The 17,020-nt window shown below is 43.6% G+C and overlaps 1 protein-coding gene across 1 annotated transcript; it reads left to right on the top strand.

Moving 5' to 3' along the window:
• The first annotated feature begins 896 nt into the window (after positions 1 to 896).
• Positions 897 to 15,419, top strand: LOC311121917 (cyclin-T2-like). The gene is made up of 10 exons (XM_084196350.1): positions 897 to 1,537; positions 7,524 to 7,605; positions 7,717 to 7,845; positions 8,181 to 8,241; positions 8,765 to 8,827; positions 9,585 to 9,630; positions 11,697 to 11,860; positions 12,051 to 12,121; positions 12,300 to 13,470; positions 13,607 to 15,419. The coding sequence occupies exons 1-10, from the start codon at positions 1,380 to 1,382 to the stop codon at positions 13,672 to 13,674; spliced, it is 2,013 nt and encodes a 670-aa protein (XP_084052476.1). The 5' UTR covers positions 897 to 1,379; the 3' UTR covers positions 13,675 to 15,419.
• The last annotated feature ends 1,601 nt before the right edge of the window (positions 15,420 to 17,020 follow it).

Below are 17,020 nucleotides of genomic sequence, written 5' to 3'. Positions count from 1 at the left end.
CAGGTGACTACCTCACAAAGCTGGTTGAGATAATGTCAAGAGTGTGCAAAGCTGTCATCAAGGCAAAGGGTGGCTATTTGAAGAATCTCAAATATAAAATATATTTTGATTTGTTTAAAACTTTTTTGGTTACTACATGATTCCATATCTGTCATTTCATAGTTTTGATGTCTTCACTATTATTCTACAATGTATGAGTAGGAGTCCTAAAACTTTTGACCGGTAGTGTACATATAACTAGGAATAATGTGACAGATAGTAAAAAGTAGCAGCAGTGTATGTGATGAGTCAAAAAAAGTTAGCGCAAAAAGGGGTCAATGCAGATAGTCCAGGTAGCTATTTGGTTACCTATTTAGCAGTCTTATGGCTTGGGGGTAGAAGCTGTTCAGGGTCCTGTTGGTTCCAGACTTGGTGCATCTGTACTGCTTGCCGTGCGGTAGCAGAGAGAACTGTCTGTGACTCGGGTGGCTGGAGTCTTTGACAATTTGGGAAAAGGGGTGTTCTTAAAGAGGCAATCAGTAGTAGAAACAATAACCAAGGGAATCCCCGCCCCTTTTTCGGTAAAAAGCTGAGGGATGGGGCTGGAGAAATGTAACCACTCTTCATAGACATAGCTATGGATGCAAGGACTGACCATCCATAATATCAAAATTATATTTTTAACCATGTTTTGAGGCTATTTACATCTGCTTTGTTTACAAACATTTGAGTAAAACAAGCTTTTATTTTGGGTTATCATGGGGTAAGACAGTTGAACTAAGCTCATAAGGCATTTATGAGTTATATTCTTCAATAACCAATGGGTATATATCATTAATTTATAAGTACAAAAAGGGATGTGGCATCTACGGATTCTAGCTTTAATATGTAACTTTTTTTGGGCGACCCACCAAATTCACATAGGACAATGAGTTATAGATCTATCATTCTCATTGAAAGCAAGTCTAAAAAGCGGTAGATCGGTTCTCTGCGCTATTTTTTTGCTTCAAGTTCTTACATTTCTTTTTTTGCGTCTTTTACTTTCGGTTTGTACACCAGCTTCAAACAGCTGAAAATACAATATTCATGGTTATGGAAAATAATTTTCACAGAGGTTTATATGGTACAATGATTCTCTACACTTGCTTGTTTAAACAAAAAAAAGGCAAACTATTTGAATTTTAGCAACCAGGAAATGGCGTAGCGATTTCTGTGCATTCTGTGAAGTTCACAATCCAGGCAAATGGTGGCGATAATGCACGACTAGTTGGTTTGGCCGTGACTAAAAACATATATCAAATAATATTTATTTTTTTGTGGTTTCCGGGACTTGCCGCTCATGGTTTCTGCGTACTTGCGTCCATCCGGTCCTCAGTGTCCTGTGCGAATGCTGTAGAGCAATGGCGGCGTGCCGGGTATCCTCGTCGAAATGGTTTTTCACCCGGGAGCAGCTCGAAGCCACGCCGTCCCGCCGTACGGGAGTGGAGCCGGATAGAGAGCTCTCTTACCGACAGCAGGCGGCAAACCTCATTCAAGATATGGGCCAGAGACTCAACGTGTATCCTTTATAAACAATCTAGCAATAATCATCATCAGACATGTCGAAGGAAGGAGTATAGACATGGTGCTTTGTAGGCCCGTTTTCCCAGTGTGCGGTGTCTTGTGTGGGGGCTGGGGGCACGCGCCAGACGCAGTTTATGTTACTTTGTCTTATCAAAACATTACAAATGTGCCAGTGGTCGCTTTAATGTATTCGGTGTTGTGTAGTAATGATACAGCCAAGTTTACTAGTTAGCAAACATAATCCATCATCAACATTCAACAACATAAAGGCCAGCTAGCAAGCTGTTAGCCTGTCAGTAGCTAGTTAGCTAACATTAGTTTACTAATCTTCCCTGCTAGTTCTCCTAATTGAAATGTTAACTAGCTAACGTTGGTGTGTTTTTCGTTTTATGATCAATCTTCACATAGCCAAGTGACGGCTGCCCAGCATGCCTTTGCCAACGTTAGCTAGCAGTTTTAAGAAAAAATAGATAAATAATTAAAGAGCAGCAGTAAAATAACAGTAGCGAGGCTATATACAGGGGGTACCGGTACAGAGTCAATGTGCGGGGGCACAGGTTAGTCGAGGTAATTGAGGTAATATGTATGTGTAGGTATAGTTAAAGTGACTATGCAAAGATAATAAACAGAGTAGCAGTAGCGTAAAAGAGGGGAGGGGGGGCATTCAAATACTCCAGGTAGCCATTTCATTAGCTGCTCAGGAGTCTTATGGCTTTGGGGTAGAAGCTGTTAAGAAGCCTTTTGGACCTAGACTTGGCGCTCCGGTACCGCTTGCGGTGCGGTAGTAGAGAGAACAGTCTATGACTAGGGTGGCTGGAGTCTTTGAACATTTTTAGGGCCTTCCTCTGACACTGCCTGGTATAGAGGTCCTGGATGGCAGGAAGCTTGGCCCCAGTGATGTACTGGGCCGTACGCACTACCCTCTGTAGTGCCTTGGGTCAGAGGCCGAGCAGTTGCCATACCAGGCGGTGATGTAACCAGTCAGGATGCTCTCGATGGTGCAGCTGTAGAACATTTTGAGGATCTGAGGACCCATGCCAAATCTTTTCAGTCTCCTGAGGGGGAATAGGCTTTGTCGTGCTCTCTTCATGACTGTCTTGGTGTGTTTGGACTATGATAGTTTGTTGGTGATGTGCTCACCAAGGAACTTGAAGCTCTCAACCTGCTCCACTACAGCCCCGTCGATGAGAATGGGGGCGTGCTCGGTCCTCTTTTTCCAGTATTCCACAATCATCTCCTTTGTCTTGATCACATTGAGGGAGAGGTTGTTATCCTGGCACCACACGGCCAGGTCTCTGACCACCTCCCTATAGGCTGTCTCATCGTTGTCGGTGATCAGGCCTACCACTGTTGTGTCGTCGGCAAACTTAATGATGGTGTTGGAGTCTTACCTGGCCATGCAGTCGTGGGTGAACAGGGAGTACAGGAGGGGACTGAGCAAGCACCCCTGAGGGACCCCCGTGTTGAGGATCAGCGTGGCAGATGTGTTGTTATCTACCCTTACCACCTGGGGGCGGCCTGTCAGGAAGTCCAGGATCCTTTCAGAGGGAGGTGTTTTGTCCCAGGGTCCTTAGCTTAGTGATGAGCTTTGTGGGCACAATGGTGTTGAACGCTGAGCTGTAGTCAATGAATAGCATTCTCATGTAGGTGTTCCTTTTGTCCAGGTGGGAAAGGGTAGTGTGGAGTGCAATAGAGATTGCATTATCTGTGGATCTTTTGGGGCGGTATGCAAATTGGAGTGAGTCTAGGGCTTCTGGGATAATGGTGTTGATGTGAGCCATGACCAGCCTTTCAAAGCACTTCATGGCTACAGATGTGAGTGCCATGGGTCTGTAGTCATTTAGGCAGGTTACCTTAGTGTTCTTGGGCACAGGGACTATGGTGGTCTGCTTGAAACATGTTGGTATTACAGACTCAGTTAGGGACATGTTGAAAATGTCAGTGAAGACACTTGCCAGTTGGTCAGCGCATGCTCGGAGTACACGTCCTGGTAATCCGTCTGGCCCTGCGGCCTTGTGAATGTTGACCTGTTTAAAGGTCTTACTCACATCAACTACGGAGAGCGTGATCACACAGTCGTCCGGAACAGCTGATGCTCTCATGAATGCTTCAGTGTTGCTTGCCTCGAAGCGAGCATAGAAGTGATTTTAGCTCGTCTGGTAGGCTCATGTCACTGGGCAGCTCGCGGCTATGCTTCCCATTGTAGTCTGTAATAGTTTGCAAGCCCTGCCACATCCGACGAGCGTCAGAGCCGGTGTAGTACGATTCAATCCTAGTCCTGTATTGACTCTTTGCCTGTTTGATGGTTCGTCGGAGGGCATAGCGGGATTTCTTATAAGCGTCCGGGTTAGAGTCCCGCTCCTTGAAAGCGGCAGCTCTACCCTTTAGCTCAGTGCAGATGTTGCCTGTAATCCATGGCTTCTGGTTGGGGTATGTATGTACGGTCACTGTGGGGACGACGTCATCGATGCACTTATTGATGAAGACAGTGACTGATGTGGTGTACTCCTCAAAGCCATCGGAAGAATCCCGGAACATATTCCAGTCTGTGCTAGCAAAACAGTCCTGTAGCTTAGCATCTGCGTCATCTGACCACTTCTTTATTGACAGAGTCACTGGTGCAGTCCTGCTTTAGTTTTTGCTTGTAAGCAGGAATCAGGAGGATATAATTATGGTCAGATTTGCCAAATGGAGGGTGTGGGAGAGCTTTGTACGCGTTTCTGTGTGTGGAGTAAAGGTGGTCTAGAGTTTTTTTCCCCCTCTGGTTGCACATTTAACATGCTGGTAGAAATGAGGTAAAACTGATTTAAGTTTCCCTGCATTAAAGTCCCCGGCCACTAGGAGCGCCGCCTCTGGATGAGCGTTTTCCATGATTGCTTATGGCCTTATACCGGAAGGAGTTGAAAGCGTTTACATTTTAGTTCGTGGTTGTATATCGTTTCAAAGTAAGATTATGAATGTGCTTCATGTTGCCATGTGAATCACTATTTAGACGGTGCATGTCCTTGTATAGAACAACATTTTTCAATATTACATGGTCCACATGCGTAACTTATGTACTGTATTCCTTTGAATTGCAAACATATAATAATATAATAATATTCATGAAAAATGTAACTGATATTGTCCATCAAGGCCTGGAGCTGAATGGCCCTTCACTGGCAGGCTGAATTACATAGACCTGACTGATTGAAGGGTGTTGACTAGGTATAACAGATTTAAGTTTCCCTGCATTATAGTCCCCGGCCACTAGGAGCGCCGCCTCTGGATGAGTGTTTTCCTGTTTGCTTATGGCCTTATACAGCTCATTGAGTGCGGTCTTAGTGCCAGCATCGGTTTGTGGTGGTAAATAGACAGCTACGAAAAATATAGATGAAAACTCTCTTGGTAAATAGTGTGGTCTACAGCTTATCATGGGATACCCTACCTCAGGTGAGCAAATCCTTGAGAATTCATTAATATTAGATTTCGTGCACCAGCTGTTGTTTACAAATAATATAATAATAATATGCCATTTAGCAGACGCTTTTATCCAAAGCGACTTACAGTCATGCGTGCATCATTTTTTTTGCGTATGGGTGGTCCCGGGGATCGAACCCACTACCCTGGCGTTACAAGCGCCGTGCTCTACCAGCTGAGCTACAGAGGACCACAAATATACACAGACCGCCACCCCTTATCTTGCCGATGCAGCATATATCCCGCTGTTATCCATGTCGTCGTTCAGCCACGACTCGGTGAAACATAAGATATTACAGTTTTTAATGTCCCGTTGGTAGGATATCCGTGATTGTAGTTAATCTATTTTGTTATGCAATGATTGTACGTTGGCTAATAGGACTGATGGTCGAGGCAGATTACCCATTCGCTGTCGGATCCTTTCAAGGCACCCCGACCTACGTCTCCGATATCTCCGTCTCTTTCTCATGCGAATGACGGGGATTTGGGCCTTGTCGGGTGTCTGAAGAAAATCCTTTGCTTCCGACTCATTAAAGAAAAAATCCTTGTCCAGTATGAGGTGAGTAATCGCTGTCCTGATATCCAGAAGCTCTTTTCGGTCATAAGAGACGGTGGCAGAAACATTATGTACAAAATAAGTTACAAATAACGCGAAAAAACACACAATAGCACAATTGGTTAGGAGCCCGTAAAACAGCAGCCATGTCCTCCGGCGCCATTCCACACCTACTTTATCAAGGATTTTTCTTTCTTTTTACCTTTTTCTACATTGTAGAATAATAGTGAAGACCTCAAAACTATGAAATAACACATATGGAATCATGTAGTAACCAAAAAAATTTTAAACACATATATATTTTATATTAGAGATTCTTCAAATAGCCACCCTTTGCCTTGATGACAGTTTTGCACACTCTTGGCATTCTCTCAACCAGCTTCATGAGGTAGTCACCTGGAATGCATTTCAATTAACAGGTGTGCCTTCTTAAAAGTTAATTTGTGGAATTTCTTTCCTCCTTAATGCGTTTGAGCCAATCAATTGTGTTGTGACAAGGTAGGGGTGTTATACAGAAGATAGCCCTATTTGGTAAAAGACCAAGTCCATATTATGGCAAGAACAGCTGAAATAAGCAAAGAGAAACGACAGTCCATCATTACTTTAAGAAATGAAGGTCAGTCAATCTGAAAAATTGGAAGAACTTTGAAAGTTTCTTCAAGTGCAGTCGCAAAAACCATCAAGCGCTATGATGAAACTGGCTCTCATGAGGACCGCCACAGGAAAGGAAGACCCAGAGTTACCTCTGCTGCAGAGGATATGTTCATTAGAGTTAACTGCACCTCAGATTGCAGCCCAAATAAATGCTTCACAGAGATCAAGTAACAGATACATCTTAACATCAACTGTTCAGAGGAGACTATGTGAATCAGGCCTTAATGGTCAAATTGCTGCAAAGAAATCACTACTAAAAGACACCAATAATAATAATAATAATAAGAGACTTGCTTGGGCCAAGAAACACGAGCAATGGACATTAGACCAGTGGAAATTTGTCCTTTGGTCTGGAGTCCAAATTTGAGATTTTTGGTTCCAACCGCCGTGTCTTTGTGAGACGCAGAGTAGGTGAACGGATGATCTCCGCATGTGTGGTTCCCACCGTGAAGCATGGAGGAGGAGGTGTGATGGTGTGGGGGTGCTTTGCTGGTGACACTGTCAGTGATTTATTTATAATTCAAGGCACACTTAACCAGCATGGCTACCACAGCATTCTGCAGCGATACGCCATCCCATCTGGTTTGCGCTTAGTGGGACTGTCATTTGTTTTTCAACAGGACAATGACCCAAAACACACCTCCAGGCTGTGCAAGGGCCATTTGACCAAGGAGAGTGCTGCATCAGATGACCTGGCCTCCACAATCACCCGACCTCAACACAACTGTGATGGTTTTGGATGAGTTGGACCTCATAGTGAAGGAAAAGCAGCCAACAAGTTCTCATCATATGTGGGAACTCCTTCAAGACTGTTGGAAAAGCATTCCGCATGAAGCTGGTTGAGAGAATTCCAAATAGGGCTATCTTCTGTATACCCCCCACCTTGTCACAACACAACTGATTGGCTCAAACGCATTAAGAAGGAAAGACATTCCACAAATTAACTTTTAACAAGGCACACCTGTTAATTGAAATGCATTCCAGGTGACTACCTAATGAAGCTGGTTGAGAGAATGCCACGAGTGTGCAAAGCTGTCAAGGCAAAGGGTGGCAAATATAAAATATATTTGAATCTCAAATATAAAATATATTTGTTAAAAACTTTCTTGGTTACTACATGATTCCATATGTGCTATTTCATAGTTTTGATGTCTTCACTATTATTCTACAATGTAGAAAATAGTAAAATAAAGAAAAACCCTTGAATGAGTAGGTGTCCAAACTTTTGACTGATGCTGTACCTAACAGCTAATCATTTATTTACTGAAGTTACATTTGAACATACTTGAATTCCTTAACCCCTTTTCTCCAGCTCACAACTTACAATAAATACAGCAATTGTTTACATGCATAGATTTTATATGTACCACTCTTTCACCAAATTCCACAGAAATGTAAGTATTTACTATTCTTCATTATGTAGAGTCAGCCTGACCTGTATTTTCCTTAGAAAATGGGCAACCTCTTTACATGTGAATGTATTAAAATTCATTATCTTCTTACAGATTATTTCTCCAACCACATTATTCCTAGCTGCAAAAGTTGAAGAGCAACCTCGGAAACTGGAGCATGTCATTAAGGTTTCGCATGCTTGTCTAAACCCTCAAGAGGCCCCGCTTGATACGAAGAGTAATGTAAGTCTGGGTACTATGGGTATTGTAGGTTTTGTTATTCTCTCTGTTTCTCCCATTTTGTCAATGGCATCAACACTTGCTTTTGTGTAGTTTGAGGTGTGTGTCACCAGAGGGTGAGCTGAGACTGAACATAGTCTGACAGAAGCAATTTTCAGGCTTTGTCAGACGGATGTCTCAGTCCTGTCTCGGCATGTTCTTAGTGCTTATATTATTCCTAGTAGCAAGACTATATTTAAAACATCTGGCACTAAGAAATAACCCATACTGTTACTTTGGAATAGGGGTATCGATAGACACATTACAATGTCATGTAATGATTGTCTATTGAACTTCAGGCATACCTCCAGCAAGCTCAAGAGCTGGTGATACTTGAAACCATAGTGCTGCAGACTTTAGGTAAGTAATGACTGAGTGAGTGTATAGCGAGAACTTGGTCTAGTCTACAAAGTGTGTTATGTTTTGAATATTCTGTTGGACCATTGCTGCCAGGCATAGATGAATTGCCCTGTGTTCCCATTTGTCAGATTATTTAAATGAGGTATGTCACAGGAACATGTCAAACAATCCTCAATGCCAAGATTCTATTGCTGCTGCACAGGTCAACATGTTATTATCGTTTGATGAATCTCAGATCTTGGCAAACAGCAGTCCCATCCATGTTCCGATTTGTGGTCTCCACGACTACGGAATACTCCAATTATGTTGCCACCATCTGCGGCCCTTTTGGTTATACAACGTCAATATACTCACCCTTAATTAGATGTAAAGAAAAGAGAACTGCCTTTCATAATCCACATGTAATCCTGACTGTGCTTTTGTGATTAACAATAGAGGGGAAGAACCATAGATGGAACATTACTTTGATGCATTTTGACAAACTGTTACTGTTGAAACTCACCTGTCATGTATTTTGTTCCAGGATTTGAAATAACTATTGAACATCCACACACTGATGTGGTGAAATGTTCCCAGCTAGTGAGAGGTAGAGGCTTCCTTCTTTGCTCTTTCATGTCCTCTAGTCGGGTCATGTCTACAAGGGATCCAGCTTTTGTCAAATTAATATCAAATTGGACTTTTCGTAGCAGCTTATGAACACGTATGCAGCAGATTAGGAAAACTAACGTAGCGTGTTAGGAAAAGAGTTAGGGTTAGGTTAAAGGCAAAAACGTTAATTTGACGTTAATTTGTCACATGCTGGATCGCTTCTAGCCTTCACCCTCTAGTCGTGTAGGTGGGAGGATGAATGCTGACATGATTGTGTAACAAATCGTTGTTGACCTTTTAGAGTTATCACTAAACATGTACAGTACATTAAAGGTAGACTCAGCAAAATGACGTTGCCACGAACAGCACTGCAGATATTGAGATGAGTGAGATGCAAGACTTTGCTCTCACAGTCACACCCAGTATCTGTGCATGCGCACGGGTTGCCTTCACGCTGTTAGAACGTGATTGACACAGGACCAGAACAGCGGAGAAGTTGAGCCTCATGCTTCAACGCTCTTAGTAGTTGCGAAAATTAGTTATTGCGGAAAAAGGTTAGGGATTTTTCTTAACATTAAGGATCCTAATTTCGTTTAAACATTTTTAACGTTTAAACGGTCACACCCCTAGCATCTGCGTCATATCGCTGAGTCTATCTTTAAAGGTAACATTTTGTCAACTTCTAATGATAACCCTTATTAACAGAGCACACTGGTCAGCAAAAACCTTAACTCTCTTTTCTCTCTCACTTACAGCAAGCAAGGATCTGGCACAGACTTCCTATTTCATGGCTACCAACAGGTTGTTATCCTGACCCTCCTTTGTTGCACTGTGACTATTGCACACTATAGCTTCCTGTAAGCAGGGTACCCTTTCTGTGTCCAACGGCCCTCTATGCGCCGATGGCTACTGGGATGCTAGCCCCCTCTCTTGCCCCCACAGTGGGGTTGAATGCACAATGTGAAGTGTAGTGGTGGGCTTGAATCTCACGTTTGCTCGGTTACAAAAGTGCACATGTCTAAAAAGACACTTTGGTAGCCTGAATAGCAGCTAAAGATTACACAGATGTAAACATAACGTAGAAGTCATCCTGGTAAGTACTGCGAACCCTCCTTTTTATTTATTTGTGTTTTTAAAATGTTGCCAAATATTTAAAAAGTTTATGAAAATCTTTAAGTCAGTTAACCAAATAATTGTTAATGTAATGAGATGTATGTATGTATGTATGTATGTATGTATGTATGTATGTATGTATGTATGTATGTATGTGTGTATATATATATATGTGTATTTGTATATAGAACAGAAATGGAAGTGCTAATTACAATTTATGATGTTAACCCATTAAGGACCTACTCAAATGGCATGTTTTTTTAATTTGAGGAGAAGAATACACCATGTTTTAATACACCATTTCATTGTATTACAAAATATCTGTCCATCCATAAGTATTAGTCTTGGTTTTTGGCTTTTCACTTACAAACAACCATACACAGTTTATATTCTGCAAATTATGGCAGAACTAGGTCCTGAAGGGTTAGTTTTGCCAAGACATCATGTTGGGTTGGGATTTAATATAGCCTTTTTGTTTCCCATAGCCAAAAAACGCCCTCAAAACTAACTACAATGTCTGGACGCAGATCCTGATAAATGCTTTTCTGTTAGGCCTGGTCATAATTAAGCTGTTGCTTGCGCAATCCGGCAATCGTACGAAAATTATAATTTTTTGATCGAAAAAAAATAATATGAAAGAGCCAAAGACAACATTGTGTTCCAGAAACGGCCTGTTCTAAAGAAGGCAGGCTGCATTTGACCCATTAGAACTGGAGAGGCTTATGTCTAACAGTAAACAGGGAGAAGTGAAGAACTTGACGTTGTGCCGTAGACGTCGCGCTAATTAGAGGATGAATGGCTTCTTAATGCCTGAACTCAGTGACCAGCCACAGAAAGGCCTTGTTTGTTTGGGTCTTAGACATATAATTCACCACGGTTACTGACCTGTACCCTGTAGACTAAATAGTGAGGAAAAAGTGGAAACTGTACCCAAGCCTTAGAAATAGAATTGACTTGAATGGGAATGTATGTAAAATGTAAATGTACTTCTGTTTCTATGGTTTGGATTCTATTTGGGTTAGAGTCACCATGGTGAATACGGGAACTTCTTATATTTGATGTTGTTTTCCAGGATTGTGCGCACTAGTCTCAGGCAGCGCAGGGTTACCATCCAGCTTTTACCATGGTCTTTAAAATGGGTGACTATCTAGCTCTCTGGCCCTTTAAATCTTTCAAGGTTCAATATTGAAGCTTCATCTAGTTCTCCATGACTCAGGTTCTTTAGAACTCAAGCTAACTTGGACTACAGTTGACTAGAAGAAGGCATTTCTGTGTGTTTTTCTCACCATAACCAGTTAGTCTGAATGAGTGGCTCTTTTGAATTTACTGTAAGCTAATTTCGACATTACCATAAAATGTTGACCAAGTGTGTTATTTATTGGTGGTGGATTTTTTAAATGAAGGGTGAAATTGGGTCACTTTCCCACCCAAAAAAACCTACTAGTAATCTTTTTTAATTTTAATTTGATGCATATTTGAAGTTATTGCTATATTTGCAGCTCCTTTTGGTAAACACTAGGATGGTAGCCACTGTGAAACTGACTCATGATCTATTCTGCATGTCAGTCATTGTTTGTTCTCAACTGTGTCAAAATGGGTATAACATTTATTTTGCAATGCTTCTTCTTCTTCTGTTGTCCTCAACACTGTGTACTGTGTTTTACCTCAGCCTAAAGCACCTGTGACTTACAGTCTGTTTCTCTTGTCTCTTCTCCATGTGACCTGTTGTTGTGCTCCGGTCTCTGCTCGCGCAGCCTCCACCTCACCACGTTCTGCCTGCAGCACAAGCCCACAGTCATCGCCTGCGTCTGCATCCACCTGGCCTGTAAATGGTCCAACTGGGAGATCCCTGTCTCTACTGATGGGAAACACTGGTGGGAGTACGTGGACAACTCTGTCACACTGGAGCTGCTCGATGGTGACTCTTTGATTTGATTATAGTTTGTTAGTTCACGCTCGTAGTCGGAAAGACATGCAGAATGCACAGTGACAATGTGTTTTAGTTTGGGAGAAGCGTTTGTTTTAGTCAATGAGAAGTGTGTGGGGTATGGTATTATTGGCATTTATATTAGGTGTTAAAACCAAGTGTGACCTGTCCTGTCCTTCAGAACTGACACATGAGTTCCTTCAGATTCTGGAGAAAACGCCGAGCAGGTTGAAGAGGATACGGAACTGGAGGGTAAGCTTCCGTTTCTCTCCAGTGAATCATCGTTAAGACCTCTCACTCGTTCTAAACACTGTTGTAGTTTGTCCTTGGTGTCTGCTGATTTTATTTCAGTGTAGTTTTATTGTACAGTTTCATGCTCTTCACAAAACCGCCTCGTCACACCATCATCCTCTCTTCTCCCCCATGCCAGGCCACACAAGCTGCCAAGAAGCCCAAGGGAGATGGCTCTCAGGCAAATGACCCCTACCCAGGACCCTCCCTGGTCCACGAACATTCCCTGGGAGACGGCATCCCTGGGGTCTCCAACTCAGCCTTCTCCAAAGCCGCCGCCTCGTTCCCTGTCCCTCTGCCGGGGCACGCCAGTGGACCCCTCTCCCTGGACTCCATAGCCTCTATGCAGGGCAGCTCCTACACCTTCACCACCCCCAGCGACTGGCCCCAGGACACGGGGGGTCGCTCGGAGGGAGGAGGCTATTCCCTCAAAACAGATGCACTAGGCCTCCAGGGGGCTTCACTGTCTCTGCATCACGGCTCTCTAAACCCACACAGACCAGATAAGACCGTGGAGTTCAACCCTACTAAACACGAACACAAGGCTGTAGGGGGAGGGGGGAAGCACCAGCAACAGCAGCCCGTTTTCCCTCCACCGCCCCCGCCGGCCCAGAAAATGTCCCTGGACAAGTACAGAGAGAAGCACGCTGCCGAGCTTGCGGTGCAGCAGCAACGCAGACAGACAGAGCAGCAGGATATGGAGCCTGAGAGCAGGGATGCCTATATACCCTCTGTCCAGTCAGACCACAGGAAACACATGCAGCCCCACCCTAACCCAGGGGGCAGCAGCGGCACCACTGCCCCTCCTCTTAAAATTAAGCTGGCCATGCCAGGCCAGGACAGGCTCCCCTCTGACAAACGGGACAAGGGGGGCTCACTCAAACTCCGCCTCCCAGTTCCTTCTCAGGGGGGCGTGGCCAGCAAAGAGGAGCTGAAGATGAAAATCAAGGTGTCCTCTGAGCGCCACAGCTCTTCTGACGAGGGCGGGGCCAAGAGCAAACATTCCAGCCCGCTGGTAAGCAAGGAGAAGCATCGGGACCACTCTGCCCACCGCCACCACAAGCAGCACGGACACTCTCACCTCCATTCAGCACAGCACAGCGGCAATGGCAGGGGGGGCCTTGAGGGGCCAGTGGGGGTTGGGCCGGCCCTCCTCCGGAGCCCCCTGGGGTTAGGGGGCGTTGAGGGGGTGGCGGGCCCAGCCCTTGCTTCTGGTTCCAGCTCCTCCCGCAAGAGGGCGCACCCCAACGTCGCCGGCCACAACCACCACTCCTCCTCCAAAACGAGCAAAAGCTCCAAGGGCAGCGCAGGTAGTTCCTCCTCTCACTGTTCCTCTGTTCAGCTGCAGTCACAGTGTGTGTCGTCTCAGTCACAGTGTGTGTCGTCTCACAGTCACAGCTCTGGTTTTAACCTTCCCTTCCCCCTCCTCCCCCTGTCACATACCAGGTGGGCTACGGACATCTCAGCACCCTAGTGAAACTGGACAAGAAGCCAGTGGAGAGCCGCGGCCCTGAGGTCGCCGGCTGGGGTACGGCCAGCACCAAACAGACACACGTTTCCTGTTAAGTGCCCAATGAATGAACTCATGAACCCTTTATAGCAAGGCAATGGAAGGTAAAGCAAAAAATATAAAGAAAAGTGTAGGACAAAAATATAATGATTATGCTTCCCGATCATCTGATCTCTTGGCAGTGCTGGTATAGTTCTGTCTGTTTCTGTGTGTAGTTGCTGCTTTGTCCTCTCCGGATTCTCTGGATGGGTCTTGGAATGTGGACGTGTCAGGGGGTCAACTTAGTTTAAATGCTGAAAAAAGGTATTATAAATACTGAAAAGGTATGAAAGATGCAATTTCTTTTCTTTTAAATAATAATTAAAACAGCATTTCCACAACTGTAATCCATTCTGGTGGGAAAACAAGGCAAGCAGTCCTCTCCGTTATGGCTGGAGGTGGGCTTCCCTCAGTCGGTAATAGAGAAGGAAGGCCAGGCACGCCAAACATGGCCGCCAATGGAAGCTGGATTTTTAGTTTCTTTCTTGAATGAGTGTCTCTCTTTTTTTATACTCAATACTGTATCGATGATTCACATGTTTCTAGATGATTCACATGTTTCTAGATGATTCACATGTTTCTAGATGATTCACATGTTTCTATCGTCAAAGGGATAAAGCAGAACGCTGACTGCTGTTTACAGAAAGTGGAGATAAATGTACATACGTTTTTGTATGTTTAAAAAGCTATACCATAAATACTCAGGGTTGGAACTGCTTGTATGTAAGTATAACAAGATCTATATATATATATATATATATATATATATATATATATATATATGATGGGAAGAAAATACTATTGTGATTTGATGTAGGAGTCCTATCTTTGGTGATTCTAACTGCAGCGTTCCAGTGTTGTACTTAGAGCCTGTACTATGCATGGCTGCCGGTAGAGGGCACTCGACCTTCAACCTTTCCATCCCTTTGTAGAGTCTGGATTTCCTCCAATGCAGACCCTACAAACAGTACCAACCACCTGGCATGTTGTCAGAGGCCATGCAATTTGTACTCATTATAATTATTTTGACCTCCAAGACCACCTTAAGCTGGATGCCAAAGGCTGTCCCTCGCAAAAAAAACGAAAGACATACATGAGGACAGTAATACTAGTGCTATAGAGTTTACATGCCTAACCTTTTCTGTGAAGTGCATTTACATAAAATCGTTACTTGGCTTGACCCTGTAGCCCATAGATGCAAAGCTGTAAATCAGTAATGGTAAATAATGTAGGATTGTTGATGTCCAGCGACGCGGCAGAAAAGTAGCCTGGTTGCCAGTGTTTCTGATCTCTTGTCAAGTCCTTTTATTAATAGCTTGACAATGACAATGGAGTAGGCAAGAGCACAAACAGATCTGGCACCAGGATAGGAGAAAAGGCTATTGGGCTTAACGTTCCATCAGTGTTGTTGATACAGTACGGTGGCTCGTGTGCTGTCACAGGTCAGTTTCCTACTGTATATGGCAGATATCATTCTCAATTGTGGACACAAACTAAGAACTGTTCTTTGACTGGTTAGTCCTTTTATTTCAGTGTGCAGACAGTTCGTATTGAGGCCAAGATGGTATATTCCACCAGTATTTATACTTTTAGGCACAGACGTTAGTGGTTTGATGATAAGAAGGCAAGCGCAAATCTTGACAACCAGTTTTATTATTTTATTTAAGTTCTACAAATAAATCTTAAGGTTAACACTACCTTAAAACTTGACCTATGTTGTATGATTGATTGGTATTTACTGTATGCTATATGAAGAGAATGAAAGCAAAATGTTAGACAAATACCCTATTTCTGTATCCTCTGCAAAATCTTGTTCCAAAGGTGCCCCAAAAATTCAAGGGATTTTTTTTGTGTGATAGAAAGGGTACAAAGGTTTCAAGCAATATATTTGAAAAATAATTTAAATACTGTATATTATGCTAATTCAACATATTTACATACATTCTTGATAGGCGTTACGGCTTGTCACGTCTTCTTGATGAACTCTTACGCTATTTCCTAACAGCTTTGAGTGTAGGTCCTGAACTAACATGATGTCCTTGGGAATGAAAGGGTGGCCCAATAGTAGTTCTGCTGTTCCTGGTCACTGCAAAGAGGACAGAATAATATGTTATTATCATGTTTTACTGACTGTGGGTGAGTTGTCACATTTATCTTTGTTTGACTTAGTGATGGTTCACGTAATTAACAATTAATGAAATTTGTATCCACACTTGGTTTGTTTTACTTTAGTCTTCGTAGCTTTCTATACAGTGTAGTATTCAGTGTAGATCCCAATCTCTGCTTATCTAGAGACTACATTCAAGGTAAGGAAACATTAGTACTTTGGTTGAACTATTCCTTTTAAAGTATTATTTGTAACATTTTGCTTGTAAGTACAGAATCATAGATCAACTCACTTGGTCAGACAAAGTCACTGGTGTCCTCTGAGAATCCGTCAGGCAGCAAAGGCATTGGGCCTCTCCTCGCACAGATTTAGAACCGGGCCGCCTCCATGGACAGTGGCGGCTTCCTAGTGGCCATCTCAAACACGGTGCACCCCACGCTCCAGATGTCCGACTTCCTGCTGTGACCAATCTTGTTGATGACCTCCGGCACCATCCAGTAGGGTGTGCCGTGCAACGATTTGAGGAGGCCACTACGACCGTGTGAGCGAGGCAACTCAAATGCAAGGCACAGCCGAAGTCTATCAGCTTGTCTTCTCCTGTAGGCATGAACATGATGTTCCCCTTCAGGTCCCTGTGGATGACCCTGTTGAGGAGCAGGTAGGACACCCCCTCCATGGGTGTACAGAGCCAGGATGCACTTCGGAAGAGGGCCGACGCGGTAGAGCACGCTGGCGATGCAGCCTCCAGGGACATAATCCATGAAGACGACGACCCATGATTTTGGAAATCCACGACTTAATGCGGCGTGCCTGGATACAGCCCTTAGCCATGGTACAGTATATTGGCCATATACCACAAACCCCCAAGGTGCCTTGTTGCTATTACAAACTGGTTACCATCATAATTAGAACAGTAAAAAAAAAAGAAATGTTTTGTCTTACCGATAGTACACGGTCTGATATACCACGACTTTCAGCCAATCAGCATTCAGGGCTCGAACCACTCAGTTTACAGTAGAATGTAAACAAAACACAGCTCAAGTATAATTAAGCAATAAGGCACAGGGTTTGTGGTATATGGCCAATATACATTACATTTTAGTCATTTAGCAGACGCTCTTATCCAGAGCGACTTACAGGAGCAATTAGGGTTAAGTGCCTTGCTCAAGGGCACATCGACAGATTTATCACCTAGTTGGCTCTG

The sequence above is a fragment of the Coregonus lavaretus genome (genome assembly GCF_964263955.1).
Source record: "Coregonus lavaretus genome assembly, contig: HAP1_SCAFFOLD_2515, whole genome shotgun sequence".
NCBI classification, from domain to species: Eukaryota; Metazoa; Chordata; class Actinopteri; order Salmoniformes; family Salmonidae; genus Coregonus; species Coregonus lavaretus.
Note: the sequence above shows the minus strand (reverse complement) of the source record. Positions and strands in the feature narration are given on the sequence as shown.

What these genes read in the sequence shown, in the direction of transcription:
- LOC311121917 (XM_084196350.1), top strand. Translation starts at nt 1,380, where the DNA reads ATGGCGGCGTGCCGGGTATCCTCGTCGAAATGGTTTTTCACCCGGGAG. An exon ending in ATGGGCCAGAGACTCAACGT is followed by an intron (nt 1,538 to 7,523) that starts GTATCCTTTATA and finishes CCTTTTCTCCAG; the next exon opens with CTCACAACTTACAATAAATA. An exon ending in CGCTTGATACGAAGAGTAAT is followed by an intron (nt 7,846 to 8,180) that starts GTAAGTCTGGGT and finishes ATTGAACTTCAG; the next exon opens with GCATACCTCCAGCAAGCTCA.